The sequence below is a fragment of the Lygodium microphyllum genome, chromosome 28 (assembly GCF_053477565.2).
Source record: "Lygodium microphyllum isolate KBCC chromosome 28, Lygodium_microphyllum_v1.1.10, whole genome shotgun sequence".
In the NCBI taxonomy this organism is placed as follows: domain Eukaryota; kingdom Viridiplantae; phylum Streptophyta; class Polypodiopsida; order Schizaeales; family Lygodiaceae; genus Lygodium; species Lygodium microphyllum.
Window position 1 is genome coordinate 27,156,844 of NC_141162.1, and position 26,558 is coordinate 27,183,401.

Below are 26,558 nucleotides of genomic sequence, written 5' to 3' on the forward strand. Positions count from 1 at the left end.
AGAAACTCTCTCAGACTGACATGAATGCAAACACTGTGAATGCACTAAGATTGTAGATGTTCTCAGACTGATGTGAACCTTGCATGCTGTGTGGACTGGAAACCTGCGTGATTTCAGACTGACGCGCATTAACATTTCATGCTACAGTCATATCTTATGATGCAGTCACATTGACAGTCTATGATATACTGACAGTTCATGCTAGAGTGATAGTTTATGTTACTGGTTTACTATTTTACTCAGACTGTAAACAGTTTTATGCTATAGCGCATACTATAATCACGATGGAAGAAACTGACAATGAAGGAATCACAAAACCAACCATGGAGACAATGTTTCATACACCGCCAAAAACACGAGATACAAAACCTATGGGCGTAAAACCCGAGATTGGAATGTCTCTCCAGGGTCGAGTAGATATGGGAAGACATCCTGCAAAATTAACGAAACACTATATGAGGAGATGTTGACCATACTCCGTGCTGAAATATGTACCATGAGGAAGGAAATGGAAAAGGACATACAAGAGCGGGTTCGAGCTCAAATGATGGAAGAACTAAAAAAGGAGATGCAACAAACATTGGATGCACGTATGGGAGAGAAAGACTCATTGATCTCTAATCTACAAGAAGAACTAGAGGAATGCAAAAAAAAACTGGATGCACAAAAGGAACCACAAACCACACCGGAACTACAAAAAGAAATGGACGTTTTAAAAAATGGCATGCACACCTATGCAAGTGTGGTGGAAGGCACCCAAAAGAAAAGGGAGAATGTTGAGAATACCGTCAAAGAAAATGCAGAATGAATAGATGTGGCAAAAAAGAACAAAGGAATACATGGCAACAAAGTGGAAGTCATGAATGCCACCTTGGAAGAAGAGGCAAAAAGACGGGCACGCGCACTCCACGTAAGAGTGGTTGGACTAGACGAGAAAAGCTCCCCAATTGAAGATGCTACAGCTCTTGCCACAAAAATTGGAGCTACAAATGTACACATCATTGGGGCTTGGCGAGTCGGGAAGGCTGACACAAAAACAAAAGTCGTCACCTTGAAGTTTGGAGACCTGGAAAAGAAGAGAGCCTTCTTCTCTAAGAGGATCGCTCTCAAAGGAGAAAAGATCTACCTAGATGAAGACCTCACCCCAGCCCAGTTACCCCACAGGAGGGAAAATATGCCACGTGTTCTAGAGGCACGGAAAGTAGGTAAATGGGCTGTATACAGAGATGGAAGAGTCATCATCACAGAGAAAAGGACAGCATGACGGTGTGCGGCCTATGAGACCCTGAAATTCACACTGTGGAATTGCAATGGCTCCCTTAAGACAGATGTAGGTTATTTTGAGGATACATTCAAAGGTATAGACATTGCTATGTATACTGAGACACATCAATGTAAAGACAGCCGTTTATCTGATGTATATGGATATACATGGGAAAGTGTATATTGCCCTTAGCCTAGATGGCCTGGAGGGACGAGGGGATCAGGAGGTGTGGCAAATTCTATTTAGAGAAGAGCTCCGAGATACAGTCCAAGTGGTACATAGAGATGTAGAGGCAAGATACATGTGGATCAGGTTACGTACAAGCAGAACTCGAGACATGTATATTGCCATATGCTATTTTCCCCCTGCATACTCTAAGTTTGCCCCTAAAAAGGCATCCTCGTATACACCACTATATGAGGACATAATGGGATACATGAGAATTGGGGATGTTCTACTAGCAGGAGACTTTAATGCACGCACAGGAAACAACCAATCTGCTTTCTTTGACACTAGTGATGAGATGTTCAAAGATATTGCATTAGATGAAGTGGGATTAGTTAGATCAGCCCAAGATAGAGAGAGAACAGAATATGGAACACACCTACTGGCATTGGGAAGTGCACATGGTTTGGCCATCCTTAACGGGCTACCACAATGGCCAAGATCTAATGGCTTCACATGTTGGAATAACAAGAAAGGGTCAAGCACAGTGGGCTATTTGATTGGATCACCCAACTTGCTACCTGACATAAAAAGCTTTGAAATCTCAGACGGACCAATTGGATTAGTAGCAGACCATGCTATTCTAGCTTTCACAATGCAATATGGGCATATACACGAAGCACAATCACACATACCAAAATTACCACACTATGATTTTGTGGAAGCGACCTCACACATATATAGCATTACTGTGCAAGATGCATTGAGGGAGCTAGACACACATGCCTCTCTGGACGAGTTTACAGGATAGTTGGCTGAGATAATACACACTTCAGCAGCATACGCTTTCCCACACACTACACCGTCAGATAAACCTCCACGAGGTAATGCTCCACAGAATGGCTGGTATGATGATGAGTGCAGAGAGACACGAGCACGTTTTCAGCGAGAGCTGGCACTTGGCATATGCACACATAAGCATGCTCGAATACTCTTCAGACAGTTGGTACGCAAAAAGAAGCAGGAATACCTGAGCAGACTAGAAACAGAAATGTATTTCATGTTCTTGGGGCAGGACAGCAAGAGAGCATGGAAAAAGATGCACGAGAACCAACCACCCCTACAAATTACTAGACCGGATGATTGGCATGGATATGCTTGCACACTCTATGATATTCTTGGCCAAGAGCCTATGCCACTCCCCTCAACCTCAAGACCAGAAAATTGCAGATTTTTCACAGAAAAAAAAGTGAGGAATGCCATATGGAAACTGAAAAATGGAAGAGCCCCAGACCATGAGGGTTTAGTGGCTGAACACTTCACGCATGCCTGTGATATTTTGGCACTAACGTTGGCTCACATCTTTAATAGGGCAATTTGTGAGGGATTTCCAACCTGTTGGTCAGACCATATTATTGTGCCACTCTTTAAGAGTGGAGACCCCGCGCTACCTAGTAACTACCGAACTATCATGATTGGACACATGCTGGCCAAGATATATGGCTCTATCGTGGAACAAGCGTTGAGTGAATGGGCCGAGATGCATGGCCTGAGGTCAAAAGGACAGGTTGTTTTCAGGAGGGGATATACAACTCTAGACCATATCTTTACGTTGAGGGCAATCATTGAAGAAGGCAAGGCATTCAAGAAAAAGATCTATTGCTGTTTTGTGGACTTTCGCAAGGCCTTTGACACAGTGCCACGTGCTAGACTCATGAAAAGAAGGCATAACATTGATGTGCCCGTAGAGATACAGTGGAGTATCTATGCCCTGTATGAGACAGTGACAAGCAGAGTACGAACACCTGAGGGCATCTCAGATATAGTCAATAGCACCATTGGGGTGAAACAAGGCTGTCCAGACTCCACTTTCTCCGACACTATTTGGGCTGTATATAGATGAAATTTCAGAATATGTGGATAGGACTGGTGGGACCCGAGCCAGCCAGCTGGAGTGTTGATACCATTACTACTTTATGCCGATGATATTGTACTTATATCTCACTCACTTGAGGGACGAAATAGACACTTGGATGCATTATCAGCTTTTTGCAGAGATAGAGATCTTAAGGTGAACCTTGGGAAAACTAAAGTTATGGTATTTAACACTTCAGCTGCTTGGGTGACAAGAGCTGAGCACTAGTTTACTTTTGATGGAGAGCCAGTGGAGATGGCTAGGCAATATGTCTATTTGGGGGTCACATTGAAGGGACCACAGTTCTCTTGGAGAGAGACATCAGAGGTTTTTTTTGGCAAAAGCATATGCAGCCTTAGGTGCATTGGAGAGGCAATGTGCTCACATACAATTTCATGAGCCGCGCACCAAACTGTGGCTTTTTGACACCCTGGTTACACCCACACTCCTATATGGGGCAGCTATTTGGGGTCCGAGTCTCTTTCACACGAGGAGACAGCCTTTGGGAGACCAGGATGGACCAGAGAAGGAATACTATGATGGACGGGAGCATATGGAAAGACCACTGGTCATGATGATCTCACGCATGATACGAGCGAAGAGCTCGACCCCACATGAGATTAGCAGAGCTGAGTTGGGAGCATCACCCATGGTGGCTGAGGCCATGGTTCAGGCAATGACTTTCATACATAGACTATGGGAGCTCCCCCAAGATAGATACCCACGGCAAGCCCTGGCCTCTTCTAGACAACTAGCAGCAGATGGAGACACTGTTGGTATGCTCAGATGAGTACATGGATGAGTCTACATGGGCTGCAGATTGACAGACTACCCCCCTTTGACTATAGCCTGGATTGCCCTACACTTGACCTAAGCCGATCAGAGCTAAACCATGTGATCAGAGAAGACATATTGAAGTTAGATACGGAGAAGACCTGGATTCGATCCCCCTCGCCGCATGGCACGAGGATGGCACACTACCAGACCCACTTCCTCCAGGTATCTGAGGATGGTTTCATCACCGGACCCAATTACATGGATACATAGCTGCCTCATGGACTACGCATAGTTATTGGTCAAATCCGCACCTCATCCCACCACCTGAGGATTGAGACAGGCAGATGGGAGGGTATACAGACAGAAGAATGCATATGCCCACTATGCGACAGAGAGCCAGAGATAGAGGAACACTACATTTGCCGATGCACTGTATATTATGACATACGAGGTAGATACCACTGTCTGTTTCGAGAGGGTTTTGGACCCCTGAGACAGATCATGCAGTTAGAGGATCAGAGATGCTTGGGATTTTTCCTCTTGGAGCTCCAGAGGTGCAGAGCAACAATCCTACGGAGTAGGAGGCCCCCACAGCTCGGCTCGCATAGAGAGAGAGCAGTCACTGACTTTTTCACTGATACACGACAGAGTATGGCAGATACCACTACTATTGCCACAGAGCCTACAGGAGTACATCATCATTGGACCTCATCTTCCGTAGGTGTCCCTTTGGATAGAGCAGTGGCACTTAGCCGGTCTAGACGCCCACGTCCACCCGGACGAAGGCCTAGACATCCACACCACAGACAAATTAAAGCCATCATTGAGCGCCACAGGAGACAGATGCTGAGACGCCTCAGCCATGCAGAGATACACCTCCCTAGAGAACAGACATATCATTGATGGAGAGTTTTCCTTTCTCTACTCTCACTTTCAGATCACTGATATGTTTCCCTTTTATAGGACACTATTTCATTTCCTTTTCAGTCTTATAGGCATGTTTTTCATCTTTTTTCTCGTTCCAGATGAGAAACGCATCATCATTGTATGTACTGCTTTGGTCTCATAGGCCACATTGGTATTTTAGAGACGTTAATATACTCTCTCTCTCTCTCTCTCTCTCTCTCTCTGTCTCGCGTCCAACTCCCATCTCTCTTTGGCGTGAGTCACGGAATGGTGAGGAGACGGGATGCTGGCGCGAGTCATGGGATGGAGACGAGACGGGGTGGTGATGAGATGTGTCTGACGTGAGTGACGAGATGCTGGTGTGATGGACGTGTCTGACGCGAGTGACAAGAGCTGACGTGACTGTCATGTCCGTCCTACAAGAGGCGGCAGTCTGGTGGGAGCAATGGCAGTGACAGTAGTCTGGCGGGACTGATGTGAGTGTTGATCCGAAGGAGCTGCTCTGCAAGGTCACGACTCTACACAGGGACACAGCCGCTGCCCTGCAGGGACGTGGATGTACTCAGAATGACATGAATGTTGGCTTGTCTGCTGTGTCCTGGTGAATGCAAACAGCGTAAAGGCATTCGGACTCGTTAAAGATTACGGGGCTTGCAAAAATTTAGTGAGGGGTTAGGAAAACCCTGGAAATTTGCAGGAATCACAAAATTTGCTCTGATTTTGGCAGTACAAAGTACAAGCTGAGTGGCTTTGCACACAGAGTGTGTGAGAGATGGATAATGTAGACAAATGCAAGCATCAAACCGTGGAAAATGAATATTTGGGAGACGAATCTGATCAAGAACTAACACAACAATCCATGGAAGCAATGTTCAACACCCCTTCTAAGAACATACGATACAAGACGTATGGCCATAGGGTCTGTGATTGGACCATCTCCCCAGCATCTGACAGGCATGGAAAGACCTCATGCACCATGAATGAAAAGAAATATGAAGAAATTCATCTCATGATTCGCTCTGAACTACGAATTATGAGACAAGAATCGGAGAGAGAAATATGAGAGCAGGTCAAAGCCGAACTGATAGTAAATCAGAGGGTAGAAATGCAAGATATGCAGATAAAGATTAAGAATGGATTACAGGCACAAATGGTGTCCGAAATGCACACGCTGAAAATTGAAATGCTGAAAGTGGTAGATGCCTACAAATCTGAAATCTTAGAACTGGAGAAAGAATTGAATACATTTAAGAAAAAAGAAATGAATGTGCAAGAAGAACTACAAAAAGAGAAAGAGGCTTTGAAGGCATGTGAAAGGGAGGTTCACTCATGGGCAGAAGTGGCAAAGACAACACAAAAGCAGATACAAGAAGCCAGCCCATGGATTGAGGTAGTAAAAAAGAATAAGGGAACATCCGTGAACAAGACTGAAGTAATGAATGCTACCTTGGAAGAAGAGTCTAGGAGACGGGCTAGGGTTTTACACGTATGGGTAGTAGGATGGAAGGAGAAGAGCAGCCCACAGGAAGATGCTAAGACACTTGCTAACAAAATTGGGGCTTCAGATGTACCTATTGTTAGTGCTTGGAGAGTGGGGAAAGAGGACTCTAAGTCCAAGGCTCTAATTCTTCGCTTTGGGAACATAGAGAAAAAAAAAAGACCTTCCTCTCCAAGAGGAGAGCCCTCAAGGGTGAGAAGATTTATTTGGATGAGGACCTTACCCCAGCACAAATAGCGCAACACATGCCCAAGGTATTGGAGGCTCGCAAAGAGGGAAAGTTTGCTGTTTATAGGGATGGACGAGTCATCATCATTGACAAAAGGACTTCATGACGGTACGAGGCCTATGAGACATTTCGGATGTCAATATGGAACTGTAATGGAACCCTACGCTTGGATGTTGGTTACTTTGAAGATAGCTTCAGAAAAATAGGTATACTAATGTACACATAAACACACCAATGTAAAGGTAGCCAACTATCAGACGTGAGGGGATACAGGTGGGAAAGTGCATTTCGTCCAACAGCTAGAAATCCAGGAAGCACTAGGGGTTCTGGAAGTGTGACCATACTATATCGGGAAGACCTCAAAGGGATAGTGCAAGTAATGAAAAGAGATGATGATGCACGATATTTATGGATTAGGATACATGCAGGAAGACCACGGGATATATTCATCGCAATATGCTACTTTCCTCCTGCAAATTCTACCTATGCTACACGTGATGGATCTCCCTTTGATGTACTTTATGAGGATATCATGAGATATGCTAGCACTGGGGACATATTATTAGTAGGTGATTTCAATGCACACACTGGAGATAGACAAAGTGACTTTTATATGCATGATAATGCCATGTTCAAAGAGATTGACATAGATGAAATAGGCCTATGCAGGAAAGCCCAGGATAAAGAAGTGACTACCTATGGGACACACCTATTGACTTTGGGAAGTGCACACAGACTAGCCATCTTTAATGGTCTACCACAATGGCCAAGTTCTGACAATTTGACATGCTGGAATCACAAAGGAGGGGCAAGTATTGTGGACTACTTGATGGGCTCACCAGTATTGATACCAGACATCCAAAACTTTAAGATATCTAAGAGACCAATTGGCATAGCAGCAAATCATGCTATTTTGACATTCATGCTCTCTTGTGTACATATGAAACATGAAACACCATGCCTCCCTAGACATCCCAAATACTACTTTACAGAAGACACCTCCACATCTATAGTGGTTCTCTATAGACCAGTTTACATGATTTGGGTTTGAGTAGATCGTTGGAAGAATGTACAAGGGATGTAGCAGAGGCCATACATGGATCAGCCATGTATGCATTCCCACACACCTCGCCCCGAGGTAGACCCACACGATCTACTGCTCCCCAAAATAGTTGGTATGATGATGAGTGTGGAGTCACCCGAGCTCGCTTAGAGAGAGAAGTGGAGCTAGGCACTCAGACACATCGCCAAGCAAAGGCGTTCTTCAAACGCCTTGTGCGAAAGAAGAAATGAGACTACTTAATGAAAGCAGAAGCAGAGATATATCAGCTATTTTTGGAGCGGGATAGCAAGAGCGCATGGAAGATGTTTCATGAAAGACAGCCCCCCATATAGATTACATCACCAGATGCTTGGCTTGACTATGGGAGACAACTGTATAACCTGCCAGGACAGCCACCTATGCAGACCCCAAAAGCTTGTAGGCCAACACAGTGGTCTTTCTTCACATGGAAAATGCTTAGAGATGCAATTTATAGATTACAAAATGGGAGGACACAGGATGAGGATGGACTAGTAGCAGAACATTTCTCACATGCTTGTGACATATTAGCACCCATAATAGCACATATGTTCAATAGAGCAGTATGTGAAGGTTTCCCTATGAGTTGGTCAAACAATACTATAATCCTGCTATTTAAAAGAGGTGATCCCCTGATTCCTAGCAACGATAGGACTATCATGATCGGTCATGCTTTGACCAAGATATACGGATCTATATTGGAGCATGAACTCAGTGAATGGGCTAAAATGCAAGGCAAGAGAGCACAAGGACAAGCAAGTTTCAGATGAGGATATACCATGTTGGACCACATTCTCACACTTAGAGCCATTATTGAGGAGGGTCGAGCCCGAGACAAGAGGATCTATTGTTGCTTTGTAGACTTCGCAAAGCTTTTGATACAATGCCTTGTACACGCATCATGCAGAGATTGCAGGACATTGGAGCACCAGAGGGTATACGATGGGGTGTCTATGCATTATATGAGATAGTGACAGGTCATGTATGAGCACCTTGGGGGCTATTAGAGAGGATTGATAGTACCATAGGAGTGAAACAAGGATGTCCACTTTCACCCACATTATTTGGTCTATACATAGATGAAGTGTCTGATTACATAGACCGAGAAGGAGGGACTGGAGCTAACCTCGAAGGGATGCTGATACCAATATTACTGTATGCAGATGATATTGTTCTCATTTCAGTCTCACAGGAGGGATTGCAGTGCCATCTAGACTCTTTGCACATCTTCTGTAGAGATAGACCTCACAGTGAACCTTGGGAAGACCAAAACCATGGTTTTCATACTTTAGCAGCATGGGTGACTAGATCTATGTACCAGTTCACATTTGGGGGAGACATATTGGAGTATGTGAGGGAATATGTCTATTTGGGAGTCACCTTCTCTGGCCCACGTTTTTCGTTGGGGGGAGCATCAGAGGCACGTCTGGCACGTGGATATGCAGCACTAGGGGCACTCGAGAGTCAATGTGCTCACATACAGTTCCAGGAACCCCACACTGAACTCTGATTGTTTGACACCCTAGTCACACCTACATTACTATATGGAGCAGAGGTATGGGGTTGCAGCTTGTACCACAGGTGTCTTAGCCCACTCACTGATCAGATTGGAGTAGAGAGGGATTATTATGATGGTTGGGATAGCATGGAAAGGCCATTGATCATGATGATAGCATGCATGATTAGGAGTAAGCCCTCCACCCCATATCCCATTGTCAAAGCAGAGCTAGGGGCAACACCTATAGTTACAGAGGCACTCTTCAGGGTAGTGACCTTTTGGCACAGGCTATGGGAACTTCCACACCATAGATACTCTAGATTGGCACTAATCTCATCTAGACAACTAGCAACAGGAGGTGAGAAGAACTATTGGTTTTCACAAATGGCTATTTGGATGAGCCTACATGGTTTGGATATTGACCCCGTCTTCCACCTTTGGATTATAGCCTTGACTACCCTATACTTTCTCTCAGTCGATCAGAGCTGAATCAGGTGATTAGAGCTGATATCTTGAGGATTGAGACAACAAGGACATGGATCCATCCACCACTCCCTCTAGGATCGAGGATGGAGTTCTACAAGAGTCATTTATTGTGTCTCTTTGATGATGGTTTCACTATTCGGCCAGTATATATGGACACCCATCTTTCCCATAGCGTACGGATTGCTATCGGACAGATTCGCACCCCCTCACATAGGCTTCAGATGGAGTCAGGCAGATGGAAAAATACCCCAGCAAAGGATAGAACTTGCCAGCTTTGTGGTCGAGAATGCAGATGCACAGTATACTATGACATACAAGGACGGTACCATTGCCTCTTCCGTGATGGATTTGGACCTCTTCGTCGCGTCACGGAGTACGAGGACCAGAGATGCCTAGGTCTTTTCCTCTTGGAGCTCGAGAGGTGCCGAACTGCACTACTACAAGATAGGAGGCCAGCTCATCTAGGACACACACAGAGAGCAGCGACAAACTTATTCTATAGAGCCAACCCTATTGACACTACTAGCCTAGAAGAGACAGAGCCACCCCGCCAGATACCTTACAGGCCACACTGTGGAGTCACATTGGATAGAGCCATTTCCCTTCGTCGAGCACGACGACCCCGTCTACCAGGACCACGTCGGAGAAGGCCACACCACAATCAGATTAGAGCCATTATAACGAGACACTGAAGACTCACCACTAGGCATATCAGTGAAGCAGCTAGGGACTGCATCATAGCTGAGATTATGTGCAGATCTTGAGATAAAGTACAGCCCATAGTCTCCACCACACTTTTTGTACATGGCTCTATCAGATCTGGTTCTCCTTTCCTTTCCTTTTCTTTTCTATCGATGGAACAACACTACACATGGTTCAACCCTAGTATAGTCCTACCATATAGTTATTTTTAGTATTGTTTCATAGGCCACCCACTTATTTGTAATGCTATCTTTACCTTACTGATGAGATGACATTAGACATGAATGTACTCTGAATTTTGTCTCATAGGCCACATTGGCCTTATGTAGACGTTAATATATTTTTCTTTCTTCTTTCTCTCTCTCCCTCTCTTTTTTTTTCCGGAAATTCTCTCTCTCTCTCTCTCTCTCGTCTCACACACACACACAAAAGAATGAAGAGCCTGTTTGTCTATCCACCCTAAACTTTGCTTTGTTCTGTATTAAATATACACTCCCATTTGTCTTCTAGTAGCGCATTGCGCATGTTGTGCATGAGGTTTTTCCTTGTTATCCTCATGTATCTTTCGTACGTGACAACCCTGCTTGCCATGTGACATGTGTGGCTGATGCATATATCTGCTCAAGGCTGAAACTGCAAATTGTATGTCTAGCCTTGTGTTGCATAGGTAAATAAGTCATCCAACTACTGGAGCATATGTATGGATATCAAACAAGTCACTGTCATCGTGCGATGACAACTTCAGTCCAAGTTCCATTGGCGTACAAACTGGCTTGCAGTCTTGTAAGACAAACCTCTCAAGAAGTTTGCCAATGTATCTTGACTATGATAGTCCATCATGAATAAACTGAATGCCTAAGCAATAGTGCAAAGGCCCTAAATCAAACATCTCAAAAGTTTGCTGAAAATTTTATTTGAATGCTGAAATCCGATCAGCATGTGTCCCTGTAAGCAAACGATCATCAACATATAGACATATGACCGGCAAGGATCCCCCCTCTTTACATATGTGAAAGATAGACTCTGATGAGCTACCATTGGGTGAGTAAAAATGCATCAATCTTTGCATACCAAGCTCGAGGAGCTTATTTCAAACTATATAAAGCCTTTTTCAGCTTACAAACCAAGTGTTCGGATCCCTCAACTGCGAAACCCATGGGCTATTGTACATACACTTCTTCTTGAAGTTCCCCATGTAAAAATGCAGTCTTTATATCAAGTTGATGCATAGTCCATCCATAATGGGCAGCCAAAGCAACCATAGATCTAGTGGTAGTCGTGTGGGAGGTAGGAGCAAATATCTCCTCATAGTCAATGCCTTTCTTTTATGCATAGCCATTGGCCACAAGCCTGGCCTTATATTTGTCAATGGATCCATTTGCATTACTTTCAGCTTATAGACCCACTTTCTATCAATGGCTTTCTTTCCAACAGGCAAAGACACTAAATCCTATGTTTGATTCTTTATGATGGAATCAAACTCAGCTTGCATTGCTGCCATCCAAGGCACACTATGTTGTGCATCCTAAAAACATTTAGGCTCCTCATGATCAAATGTATTTTTTGCCATAAAAAACTCCATGGTATGTGCACCATCATGCATACGAGCTTGCCTTCTAGTGTGACCAGCAATAGGAGTATCCAAATGACTATCTTTCATAGTTTGCAAATACAATCTAGGCATTTGCCTAGCCTCTTGACTATGTACAAGTTCTTGCTGAATTTCAAAATCAGCACCTTGCTGAATATTCAGATCAGCCATGGGCTGATTTTCTGCATTACCCAATGGAGCAGCTAGCTGAACATTAAGTTCACTTGTTGAAGCTCCAGTTGTATCATCGAAACAAATGGACAGCAACCCTTCAAATATATCGTTGGCAGCCTGATATGTATCAAAACCGGCAAGGGATAATTCTGATTGTTCATCAAAAACCACATCCCTACTGACAAATACCTTTTTAGAGACAGGACCATATAATCTATATCCTTTGCTCTCACTGTTGTACCCCACAAAAATGCATTTAACAGCCTTGTTATCCAACTTCTTCCTAAGTACCTTGGGAATGTGCACATATACAAGACATCTAAAAGTACAAAAATGCCCAATAGAAGGTTTCTGGCTGTACCAAGACTCAAAAGGCGTGACATTCTTTAATGCCTTGGTGGGGCACCTATTCAAGACATGGCAATCACACATAATTGCTTTGATCCCATGAGGACCCTCTAGAGAAGGGAAATGCTGAGGCCCGACCAAGCACATCAATGGTCGATATAGCCCAGAGTCCTGAGACGTTAGATGCACCTGCACTGACCAAGAAAAAGAGGAGGAAACAACGAAAACAACAATAGTTGCAGGTGGTTGCGGACCCCAAGGATATTGGGACGAAGAGTGCTGGAGAGCTGGGGAATAAAGCATCAATTCCATGTTGAGATATCGAGCTCCACTCGTGATATGCCAGGGTGACCGTTGTGCATTTATGTCACTGACTTGTCAGTTGCAGATGCGGTTGGTACACCACCCATGATCTTTACTTTCAACTTACATTTGGCAATCGTCATGAATGATCGATTCTTCCTCTTTGCAACCCCATTCTACTATGGAGTATAAGTAGTAGTGTACTAATGAACAATACCCTTTTGCTTCAAAAAGGAATTCAGCATAGAGGACATGTATTTCCCCCCTCGGTCCAAACGGAGAGTCTTTGTGAGAAGAAGGCAGGATCAAAGCTCAACACAAAAATTAGTAGACAGTATGAGAGTGAAGCACGACACCCAATGCAATAGACTAAAGAGTGTAAACTGAAAGTACAAGGTACAACCCTTAAACCTTAGGGTTGTAGCGGGTGTTCACACCTGAACATAGTAAGTGCCCGTTAGTGTGGGATATTCTCTAAGCACTGTGGGATATTCTTTACCTCTTTCACTGCCACCCGTACCTTTGGGAGTCCTGCTGCTATCACTGCATCTGCAAAGGCACGGGAAGGATAATGCCAAGGAGACGTCCAAAATCTTCCACAAGCTGGCGATACTCTATCGCCAGGCCGGGGAAAAGAAGGGTGATCGGGTGCCGAAGAACCTGTTATGGATTGCAAATGCCTCCACAGTAAAGCCACTGTACCAAGGGACCATGTATATGACCCCCTTCGTGGACGCATATGGTGAACTGGCAAGTAACTCACAAGTTGCGTCTGTCGAACTGAGCCGAACCATGAAAACCCCTTGGCCCAGTAGAACCGCCTCCACGATCTGCACTGTGCCGATATGCAGCGTGGAGTGAAGCTAGTCCCGAAGCTGGGCCTTGGCTGGAGAATGTCCTACTACCTGACCATAAATCGTTGTTTCCTTTAGCTCCAGCTCCTTAGCTCGGACGGCTAAGAGTTGCTCCTCAGAGAGGACGATGCACAAGGTGTTTGACTGGGGGGCACTTGCTGAGTGTACTGACGTCTGACCAGAGGTTTCCATTGCACGTCCCTTTTGCGAGAACAACCAATCACGTCACGGTGCTACCTGGTGGGGGAGAAAGTTGCTGCAGACAGAGGGAACAATTGGAGGGTGGGGGGATCAATTGCGAGGAGGGGGAGGGGGGGGAGACGAGGGAGGCCTGTTGACACATCAATGGTGAGGGAGGCCTGGCGGGGGGGGCCAGCAAATTGCAGCCAGGCGGGGGGGAAACGGCCAAGTGGGCAGACAGGTTGGGGGAAAACGGCCAGAGGGGGGGGGGGAGGGGGAAACAACAGACGGACGGCCGTTGCGAATCGTTGGGGCGGGGGGGAGCTGAGCATGTCGAGTGCTGATAGCGCACTTGGTCTAGGGGTTGGCCGAGATCAGGCAGAATGAGGGAGGGGTGAACAAATAGACCCATGGGTGGGGGTTTGGGGGGGGGGGGGGGGGGGGCGCGATCGATCTGGGAGGCTAGCGCGATTTGACGGAGCGAGGGGGGGAGCTTGCAACATAACGGTTGCTGAGCCGATGGCAATTGCTATCCCATACTTACAGTAGTTAGATCTGATTGTAAATATATAATCAAGATAATAAGAGGAAAGATCATGCTATGCCTCCCCCACGGCTAGATGTGGAACGAAGAGAGGTCGCTACAAGGGGGATTGTTTTGTACCGTTGCAAGGAGCTTTGGAGGACTTGCCTTGCCAACGAAGAGAGGTCGCTCGGTGAGGAATCCGGAAGCATGAGCTATCTTTTGGAATAATGCATGTGCTTTGTCCAGAGCTTATAGGATTCAACAAGCATTTGCAGTTAGAGCAAAATTACAGCATTTACGATCCTTGTTGGAACAATTTGTCATGTTGTAGCAAGCTGGGGACTCAACTGATTTGAGCACTTATTCAAAATAATTGAAATTCAAAGTACAAGCTCTCTAGGATGAGCAATATGGAAAATATAAAATGTTGGGTTTGGATGCTTTATATGATAGCAACTGCTAGACTCATCAATTTTATGCTCATCTTCACCAAAAACCTGCATGTGAGAATATTGTGCGCTTGTTGGATATGCAAGATGTGGTGGCCTCTAAACCTCACTCTATTACCCAAATCTTTTGTGGGTCCACAGAAAATTTGCACTTATGTAGTTCATGCTACCCACAATTATATCCTAGGCATGCTGGATGACTAGGTGAAACCTGAATGGGTGGATCTTATTATGGAGGACCGAGGAGGATATTATTGAGGAGGTGTTGTCCCATCTACCTTGTAGGAACAACGTTGGTTGGGGTGACTTGCCTAAGGAGCTTCTCTCAGCATATGTTGACCACCTTACGGACCAATTGACTTGACTTTGTCAGCAAGTTTGAAGATCGCGGGCTGCATGACTGCAGATTGAAAGGTTGTATTGTTTCATCTCATACTGAAGATTCCCTTCCCCCAAACCTTGAAGAAGCGGAGGCCTATTTCTATTATGGGACCATGGTATAAAATCTTCTCTAAGATCATCGCTAATATATTGCAAAGAATTTTCCCGTAGATGATTTAACTGTGACAACATGGTTTCATTAAGGGACACAATATTATGCACAATTTTTTGAATGTTCAGTTTGGGATAGATTATGCCAAAGCCTTTGGTCAATAGTTATGATTCAATTGGATATTGAAAATACTTTTGATAATGCTGGCTTTTGGTAATTAATGTCTGCCATGGGTTTTGGGCCTAGAACGATATCTCTTATAGATACTATTAGCATTGACACAGTGATGCATATCGATGCTCTCTTCATTGGATAAGTTGGCTATTGATGGTGAGATCATTGGATTAACTCTTTCCAATGGAGAAAGACGTTTGGGATAGTCTCTCGCCAATGATTCATTTATGTTCCTCAAGGCTGACAATTCTAATTTGAAAACGGTGATGAAAATATGGAACCTATTTAGTCTTGCTTCGGGCCTACATATCAATGTGCAGAAATCTACTTTGATTTATTGTCAAGAGAGTAATTTGAATAATTTGGGATGGCAGGGGGGTTTGTGGTTCCTCAAGAGGAGATAACTCATCACCTAGGTTATCTCATAAGGATGGATATGGATCCTTGTGCTTTGCTATACTAGATGTCTTCATGTATTCATGATAAGTTTATGTGTTGGAAATCCCAAGGTCGGCCTCTGTATGTGTGCTTGAAAGTGGCTCAAACAATCATGCAGCATGATTGCTTATTTCTTGCTACCACTGCTTCCATGGATGCAAAAGTTGTTGCAAGAACTAGTGCAACCTATCCACTTTATGCTTTGAAAGAAGCAAAGGAATCAATTGGGCCAAGTGTGGGTATCTTGGCAACATGTTGCTATGCCAAAATGGCTAGGCGGTGTTGCCTTGTTCAATATCAAAATTTATATGGCCGCCTTGTGGTTTTCCTTTTTCATTATCACCTTTGGACAATTATTGCTAGGTTTTTTATAGAGGATATTGGCATTTCACATGGCTGCACTACTGTCCAAGACTCATGGTGGAATATTCTGAATTACACTCAACCATTCAAAACTTAAAAGTCTTTTCTTCTTACCCACTGGATTGCATCATGGCAAAAGCCTCTTCGCCTTACTGTCTGGTGCCCTCCTAACCTTAGAAAGGAAGTGAACTCCTTGGAAGCAAAGGTTTTGGCTATATCTAGGTTGCTTGACTAGCCTGACAAGCAAGTGCAAAGGAATAAATTTAATAGGATGGTGAGATTGAACTTGAAGACTATTCAACATGTTATTTCAGGTCCGGCAAGGATTTATTCTTTTTGTTGTATTTGCTGATGCTTCTGAATACCTCAAGGTTACAAGCTGATCTAGTTGACCAAGGAGGACCAGATTTGGAGGCACTCTCAATTTCCTCTTTCCCAACCCTTTATTACTGTGGTTGGATTGAGCCTTTGTGAAACCGCAAGACTGTCTACATTGATCAGCTAATTAGATCTACCACAAAATGGTAGGGGACAAGAGATGGATCATAGAGAAAGCTAATAAACTTTGGTCTCTTCATGATAATGAAGCTAAGTGGCGTAATCGCCTACTTCATTTATGGAGGTCAAAGCTCCCCTATCAAGGAAAAGTTTTTATATGGAGGCTTCTCATCAGGGATTTGCCCACTGGCAATATGTTGCGGGCTCGCAAGATATCCTATGACAAATGTATATTTTGTATCACTTGAGGCCCGTGTTCATCTTTTCATTTCTAGCACATTTGCTAGATAGGATTGGGACTTCATCTCCACACTTGGCAGAGACTGGTCGTACTACTCTTGGATTTCGAGAAAGCTTATGACAGGGTGGACTAGGATTTTCTAGAGGGCACAATGGTGAGGTTGGGTTTCCTCCAGGTTTGGATTCACGGGGTCTCCGCCCTTTATAGATCGGCCCCTAGCAGGGTTCTCATAGGCGGAAGGGGAGGGGAGGAGTTTTGAGTGGAGAGATTGGTTCAACAGGGATGCCCCTTGGCCCCATACTGTTTCTACTCTTTACAGAGGCGATGTCTCATTTCCTCAGGTCATGTGTGAGAAGATTACACGGCCTTCTACTTCTAGTGAGAGAGGAGATTGAGTTGTTAGAGTCGGAGTATGCAGATGATACAACACTCTACATAGAGGACGATGAGTTGATGCTGGAGAGAGTGAGGCTGGCTCTTGACGTGTTCTGTTCTGCAACGGGAGCGAAAATCAACTGGTGAAAGTTGATTGGTTTTCTCACAGACCCGGACTCTAGCACGGAGTGGGGTGTCCACCTGGGATTTAGATGGGTGAGCAGAGGGCAGACCGTTCGGTACCTAGGGTTCCAAGCGGGTCTCGACATCACTTCTGCCCAACAGTTTCTTCTTGTCCTTGATTCTATTCGGAGGGAACTGACCTACTAGAGCACGACTCGCCTCTTACTAGCTGGCCGAGCCATGGTGGTTAACCAGGTCCTCCTAGCGACGGCTTGGTACATCGCCTCGTGTTGGTGCTTCTCTTTATCCTGCGTAATGTAGCTTTGCCGCCTAGTGCGGAACTTCCTTTGGTCAGGGTCAGATGGCTCCAAGGATTCCAGGGCCAAGGTGGCATGGGCGACCATCATACGACATCGGTCAGAGGAAGGGCTTGGGATCATAGACCCGGAGTATCAAAGTATGGCCCTCTTGGGCAAGCTAGTTGTCTGCAGCTTCACACCAGGTGGGTAGACCTGGAAGGTCTTATTGCAGGAGGGTCTTCAGGACTATAAATTGAGGCTTGGCAGTGAGTGGAGGCCGTCCTTGAGATGGATCTTCACATCAGCGCAGATCACCCCCCCTAGATCACCTTTCTTACGCAGCTTACTCCGAGTGTGACAAGGCCTCCGTAAGGCCCTAATCTAGAGCCCCCCCAGGTTAGCAGGAGGAGATAGACCATTAGCCGGTGATTTGGAACCCCTAGCTCAAAGATTGGGAAGGGGCACAAATTGGCGAGCGCCCCCACATCTAGTGGGCTGGTTGGGAGGCCGGCCTGGCGCGTACCATCAGGACATGGCGGGATGTGTACAGGATGGTGGATGAGGAGGTGGTGCACCAAGTATCAGGCTGCTAGAGAGGAGTGGAGTTGAGGAGAAGGGAGATAGACACAGAAATACCTCTCGAGTGGCTTGCTCCCCTGATATATGAGAGCCGGTATGGGCAGCTAGGTTTTCACTAGTAGGAATCCCCCTACAAGTGGTAGGTAGAGTGGGTGGCGCCCCGCAGGGGAATTTCTTCACCGTTCAAGGGGGGGGGGGGCCTGGTCCTTGACAGAGGGCAACAGTATGAGGGAAGAGCAGCCCTTTCGTGGAGGAGGATTCGGGTGGTGGGCCTTCAAGGGAAGACATGGCAACTGGACCCCTATGTTTTCTGGAAGGAGCTCAAGGAGTGGTGCCTTTGGATCTGGAAGGGTAGACCACTTGATGAGCTAGAGTGGGATCTAGGAGAGTGGCTATGGCCGGCCAGTGCGGTCACCAAGAAGCCACCGAGGTTCCTGGAGTACACTGCCAGGATTGGTAGACACGTACTGATGCAGGAGGATATGGATTGGGTGCCATCACGTAGCAGGCACTGGGCGGAGCACAACATCACGGAGCCTTTTTGACGGACTTTCTGGCGCCGCCTATGGGATAGCTAGAGATCGAGGAGGGTGTCGTATTTCTTATGTCTGCTAGCACATGGAGGCTTGGCAGTGGGAAGTTGGCTTGCCCAGATGCAGAAGGAGGAAAGTTGTAAGCACTGCACATAGCATCCTCTGGAAACCCCAAAGCACTACCTTTGGTCATGTGAGGAGGCGCAGCTCGTGTGGAGAGGAGCATGCCGCATCCTTCGTCGTACAGCATCCAGTCTTGGATGTATATCATGGGGAGCTTTTTGCTGGCAGGAAGTCAGCCAGGGCCGTCACCTTCTGTATGAGGCCGGGACGCAAGACACGATATTCATTATCAAGGCAGGATCATGCACAGTGGTGGTCGGTTTGGAGGCTTGACCCATCCGCCAGGTACTAGAGCCCATAGGAGACCGCTCGGAGGTATGGGGGATCATAGGAGTCTTATTGGATGGCATATCTGGAAGGCGCGGTGTCAGGAGGCTTTTGGCGGAGAGAGACTTTCGGTACAGGTGACCTTAGCAGAGCTCTGGACCTCCATCATCCACTCCCTCCGCGGCTGATGGAATCAGGTGCAGGGCGAGTCCAGGGCTCGACAGGAGCCCCGTTGTCACTTCATGTGTACGTGGGGCAGCCAAGACCTGTTTTTTGTGATGCAAGCAGGCAGCCCCAGATGGCGATACACCGCCCCTCCATGGCTTCTTGCCCCCATCCCCCCCAGACCGCCTTGAGAGGCTTGTATACATGATGTATTTGTGACTTTGCATAAGCTCCAGCTAGTCTGTTGAGCATGAGCACTCCGTTGTAATCAGCTTTTTTTGAGTAATATAATGAGCCACATTTTACTTGAAGAAGAAAAAATAATTGGTATGGATATGTACCATATGGTATGGTACGAACCATATGGAATAGACTAGTGCTTATGTAGTATGAGTGTAAGTACATTCTGTAGCTTGTGTTAGAGAAAGAAACTGCCATCCTGTAGAGTTCCAAACAAGGGTCTGTGATTGTTTCTCTCTTGTTTGTAAAGTGCCACAAACAAGGGTGTGTACTAGTTTCTCTTGTTTGCATTATGTAATGGTTTACTTTGTGTAGTATAAGGTGAATCTATATATATATATATATATTTTTTTTTTGGGGGGGGGGGGGGGTGTGCCACATATGTTTGCCATTTTCTCAACTTTCCAAGTAGTACTAGTTTGGAGAGTTAAGTTTGAGACAGTTGAACATCAAGTGACTTGAACATATTTTAACTGAGGCTCTTTTAACAAACATTTTCTGGACTTTCCAAATAGTACTAGTTTGGAGAGTTAAGTTTGAGATGGTTGAACATCAAATGGCTTGAAAATATTTTAACTAAGGATCTTTTAAGAGACATTTCTCTTGTTGGAAATAATGTAATAGCTCAAACACAGATTTCAAGTAGTGTAAAAAAAATCTGCTCTACCACAAGGCTTTAGAGGTGCACCCCTTGTATGTGAATGCTCGTAGAGCTTTATTTATTGAACTGGTAACTCCAGAGAAGCTCAATGTGTACATAGTCCCATCAAAGCTTGACATACCGCCTCTCACAGAGACCCAATTTTGTGACATTTGAGTTGAAGGATACAAATATCCATGCTGAACTTTTAGCTCAATAAAGCAAACTGCATTTGGGTCCGAATAGCTCACTTCAATCACTTGTAAGGAGCTGCAACAGATAGCAATGTACACAATTTACCACTTAACGAGCATAAAATATTCAGATATCTCATTACCGCAAAGCAGAATTTTTGTAATCGCTAGTCAAAGTTCATTGTTTTGCTAGATGTCTTTAATGTGTGAATTGAGTGTGTTTCAATCAAGAATGCCATTTCTCCTAGCTAGTTTAGCTGAGCAACTTTATCAAATTGACACTTCCAATTAATGAGCAACTGTAAATGCTTATAAACTCACCTAGCTAGGGTGTGATGCACACACGAGTCCGGCTTATGTTTCTGTTGTTCTGCCTCTTATTCGTGATGCATTTTTAAATTTCATGTACTTTTCATCATGAAAAACATCACAACTACAAAAAATCCTTAGATGGCAACAAAACTCCCTAATGCACATACAAAAAACAACAGAATAACAAGTGCTTACAAGCTGGCTGCTCTAATGGTTAGCATCCTCTTACAAATATGGGGTGGGAGGCTTTACAAAGCAGTGTATTTATTTCTAATTTTGTGGCCCAAGTACAATTATCATGCATTCACTACATCAATAGTATATATATAGCTGAAAACTGAACTGATATATAAATACAAAACACAGAATGGCCCAGCCGGCCTGCACAAAGACCAGACTAGTCACAAACCAACTACTGTACCACTCTCTTGTAGGTTGTATTGATCAAAGTAAGATCACAGGTGCACAGAAGCTCCAAGCATGACACTATACAATCCCTTTAACATCTGCATGTCTTATTATTTTTTAATCCTTGGTCATCCTAATTAACATATGGCATTGATCTAGGCTATAAATAGCAATATTCGTCATTAAAGACACTATTGATGATGATGATGAACCAAAGAAGAATAGCTGTATAGTGCCCACACGATGTATACAAATCAAATATGCAAGTAAATAGCGCATGCAACCATATTTCAAAAACATAGCACCTGAAAGCCCTAATAAAACAATTGAAATGTGGTCACAAAGGAGAAATCAGGTTAGAGCAGCACTAGGATGCTAGAGAACACTGAGAGCAAGAGGAAAATGACAAGCTCACATTGACAGACAGCAATCCTCTTATCCCTTGACATGCCTTTAACCATAGAATGGTTTACAAGTGTTCAAAACTTAGGGAAAAGCACAAATGAGCTTTGAACCTCCAATCCAGTGGACTGTAATGCCAAACCATATAAGGGGCAGTATGGAGGAAAGTGACTGAATTCCATGTTTGCAGAAAAGCCTCCCTATCTTCCTCATTGTCTCAGAGCTGCCCTGCATCCTCATTGGATGGTTGAAGAGAAGTGGTTGTGTTGTCTTCTTTTCAGTCATAGTTGAAGCAATCTGGTGAAACCCTATAGATACTAAGCTCTAGTCACTAACAATAACAATTTCAAATATGATCTCTCCCCAGCTCTCTAGCGTTCATCTGTTTAAAAATCCACCAAGTGTTGGGTTACTATGGTTATCCATCAATAGGAGTCCTGATTTCTAGTCTCCATAGCAATAATTTCTTCCATGGCTCCTAACTGGGAAAAGGATACATTTGAATAAGCCTTAACGCAAACATTCTGCTTTGATGGTCAGAGTCTATGATTCCCAAACCATCCACAGATCCGGGCTGAATGATCACGTCTCAGGCTACTTTAGCCCTAGTTGGGCTTCCATCTCCACTCAACAAAATAGAAACCATAACGAGGCACTTCACCTGGCCTATGCATGATGTTGAAGGGGCCCAACAATAATTGATATACCACATGGTGGGAGTAGAACCTAGCTAGCCACCACTGCCCTTCCTCCAAGAGAAAGCATCATCGTGCTCCAATGTTGAGAGTAAGGATGCTAGCCACTACTATGAGTCGATATCAATGGGCTACCTGACACCTAAGGTACTTCACCAAACTGCCATGAGGAACTGAGGTGAAGTCCTCATGTAGCCTCCACCTCTGGTTCCTTGTGTCACAAACCCAAAATCCTAAGATTTCTGCCAACTAAAGAGAGCTCCCGAAACTATAAAAGCTCTCCATTGCAACTAGAAAAACTCCAAAGACCTCTTCAGTTCCATCTAAGTAGATAGTCGTATCACTTGTAAACTCATCATCCAGAAGCTCCTTAAACTTTGGGATGCCCAACCTGATGCCACAAATGCCTGTAAATCTGTCCCCCTAAATAGACCTCAAAGCTTTGCCAAAAAAAGGACTAATAAAGGGGCAAGGGGGCAGCTGTGTCTCACCAATATCTGAATGTTGAATTTGTCGCTTCTAGAACCATCAATAAGAACCTGGCTATTAGCTGAAGAATAAAGGGATGCTACACCTCTGATTGATGACTCTGGGAAAACCATCCTTTGCATAGTGCCCCTCCATGAACTCCCAGTCAACTCTGTCCTTGAAATTGAGAAGTAGAACTGAGATATGATCTCCTGGAAAACGTAAGGTCAATGGATTTTCAGAAAGTTAAACTATAATCATGGACATTAGTCTCTCAAACAAAAGCTGTTAAGGTGGGGTGGATGCTATTTGGCATGATAGTTTGCAATATATCGCCTTGGCAAGGATCTCATACACAGTCCCTAGCAAGTAAGCAGTGCAGACTGAGTATTTCCAATTTGTCTCCATTTCCTCTGAGAACAAGGTGAATGAATCCCTTAGATAGCCTCTCTAGCATGGCTCACGTTAAATATCGGCCTGCCTGGTGATGTGGCACCCGGTCGCAGCCGGTGATAATAAAGAGCCCTCCTTTTGGGCCAAAAATTTATTGTGTTGCCGTCAGGAATCAAACCCACGTACTCCGGCTGATGGTCATGCACCCTACCATCTCACCCATGCGCATTAGTTGACAATAAGAAAATTTATTAAATATATATATTTAAATAAGAAATGTGACCCCTAAAAAGTGCAGGGTCACCGACATGTGGCTTGTCTACGGGCGATAGCCCATAGCAGGCCGATATTTAACGTGAGCCCTCTAGCATATCTCATGTCATCACTTCTTGGAAGGCTGCAAGAAGTCATGTGCTCCAATAACTCAAGAAAAAGGCCATGTCCATCCCATCACATGGGCACTTGCTTGAGGGCAAGTTTTTTAGGGCTTTTGCAAGCTCCTGCTCTGAGGAAGGGACAATCAAGAATCCTGTCATACTCTCACTGGTCACCCTCTTGATACTCTGCCAAATGGTGTTCTTGTCTCTCTCATATCCTCAAGTTCTAGTCCTAGATCCCTAGGCTCTAGCAAGGTGGTACAACAATAGTATGCAACCACCTGCCCAACCTCTTTATGGCTGCCTCCTGCCCCAGTCCTGCACAGAAGAATGAGCCTGCTCTGCCTCCTGTGCACGTACCTTGACTGCTGCATAATCACATGTCTATCTGCCTGTATTTGTCCTGCGGATGTCTGCACGACAATGCACAGGTCTGTTTACGCTCCTTACAAACCATATATGGTCAGCACCTGTCAACAAGACAATGCACAGGTCTGGTTACAGGCCTGCCCATTTTTTTGCAAGTAAAATGTGGCTGATTATATTACTCAAAAAAACTGATTACAACGGAGTGCTCATGCTCGACAGACTAGCTTGAGCTGATGCAAAGTCACAAATACATCATGTATACAAGCCTCTCAAGGTAGTCTGGGGGGGATTGGGGCAAGAAGGCATGGAGGGGGAGTGTATCCCCATCTGGGGCTGCCTGCATGTATCATGAAGAACAGGTCGTAACTGCCCCAGGTGTGCAGGAAGTGAAAACGAAGCTCTTGACGAGCTCAACACTCGCCCTACACCTGGTCCAACCCGCCGCGGAGGGAGTGGATGATGGAGGTCCAGAGCTCTACCAAAGTCACCTGTACTAAAAGGCTCTCCTTGCCAAAAACCTCCTGGCAGCGTGCCTTCTAGATGTCCCATCAAGTAAGACTCCCTATGATCTCCCATACCTCAGAGCGGTCTGTTGTGAGCTCAAGTATCTGGCCGCTCGGTAAAGCCTCTAAGCCGACCACCACGCAAGACCCAGCCTCAATGATGAAAATCGTGTCTTGCATCTCGGCCTCATACAAAAGGTGACGGCCTTGGCTGATTGTCTACCCAGCAGCAGAAAGCTACCCACGAGATACATCCAAGGTTGGGTGCTAGACGGCAGAGAATGCGGTATGCTCCTTTCCACATGAGTTGTGCTGCCTCGCACAACCAAAGGGAGTGCTTTGGAGTTTCCAGAAGCTGCTGTGTGTAGCATTTACACCCTCCATCCTACTGCATCTGGGCTAGCCAACTCCCCACCGCGAGACCCCCATGTGCCAAAAGACATAAGGAATACGATACCCTCCTTGGCCTCTAGCTGCCCCATAGGTGGTGCTAGAAAGTCCGACGGAAGGCATCCGTGATACTGTGCTCCGTCTAGTATTTGCTATGTGAAGGTGCCCAGTCCATGTCCTCCTGCATTGGTACATGTCTGCCAATCTTGGTTGTGTACTCCAAGAACCTCAGTGGCTTCTCGGCGACCGTAGTGGCCGGGCATACCCACTCTCTAGGGTCCCACTCCAGCTCATCAAGTGGCCTGCTCTCCCATATCCAAAGGTGCCACTCCCAAAACTTCTCCTAGAACACATAAGGATCCAAACGCTAGGGAAGACCAACCACACGAATCCTCCTCCATGGAAGGACAATGATCTCCTCATCCTACTGCCCTTTGTCAAGGACCAAACGCCCCCCCTCCTGCACGGTGAAGAAAGTCCCGTAGGGAGTGCCGCCCACTTTACCTGTCACCTATAGAGGAATACATGTTGGTGAAAATCTAGTGGCCCATACCTCGCCAAGCTCTACCGGCGCTCGTATGGGGGGGTCAAGCCACTCCTGAGGTATCGTTGCGTTAATCTCTCTTCTCCTCAGCTCAACTCCTCTTTGACAACTTGATGCTTGTTGCAACACCTCTTGGTCCACCATCTTGTACACCTCCTGCCATGTCCTAATGGTACAAGTAGGGCCGGCCTCCCAACCAGCCCACTGGACATAGGGGTGCTCACCAATTTGTATCCCGTCCCGATCTCTGACTTGGGGGTTCTAGATTACCGGCTAGCGGTCTATCTCCTCCTGGAAACCTGGGGGGCTCTGAGTTAGGGCCTTATGGAGGCCCTGCCATGCACGAAGTAGGTTGCGGAGGAAGCAAGATCTAGGGGGCATGATTTGGGCCGTCGTGAAGATCCATCTCAAGGACGGCCTCCAGTCACCACCAAGCCTCGGTTTGCACTCCTAGAGACCCTCCTGCAGTAGGACCTTCCAAGTTTGCTCTCCTGGTGTGAGCCCACGGACTACTAGCTTGCCCAAAAGGGCCAGGCTCTAGAACTCTAGGTCTCTGATCCCAAGCCCTCCCTCAAACCGATGCCGGATGATGGTTGCCCACACCACCTTGGCCTGAGAATCCCTGGAACCGTCTGACACGGTCCAGAGAAAATTCTGTACTAGGCAGCGAAGTTGAACTACACAAGATGAGGAAAAGCAGCAATACAAGACGATGTACCAAGCTGTCGCTAGGAGGGCTTGGTTGACCACCGAGGCTCAGCCCGCTAAGGAAAGGTGCAAGCAGTACTCTAGTAAGTCAACTTCCACTTGATAGAGCCAAGGATTGGAAGAAACTGCTGGGCAGGAGTGATGTCGAGTCCCACCTGGAACCCTAGGTATTGGATGGTTTGCACTCTGCACACCCATCTGAATCCCAAGTGGATGCTCCACTCCATGCTAGAGTCCGGGTCTATAAGGAAACCAACCAACTTTTGCTAGTTGATTTTCACTTTTGCTGCAGTGCAAA

At 45.6% G+C, this 26,558-nt stretch overlaps 1 protein-coding gene across 1 annotated transcript in view; it reads right to left on the minus strand.

The window, feature by feature from the left end:
• The window catches only part of LOC148011273 (uncharacterized), a 297,099-nt gene that overhangs the window by 23,286 nt on the left and 247,255 nt on the right, over window positions 1–26,558 (minus strand). The window contains exon 19 of the mRNA XM_087670938.1: window positions 20,546–20,767. Within this exon, the coding sequence (XP_087527064.1) occupies window positions 20,546–20,767 (222 nt within the window). The remainder of the gene's footprint in view (window positions 1–20,545; window positions 20,768–26,558) is intronic.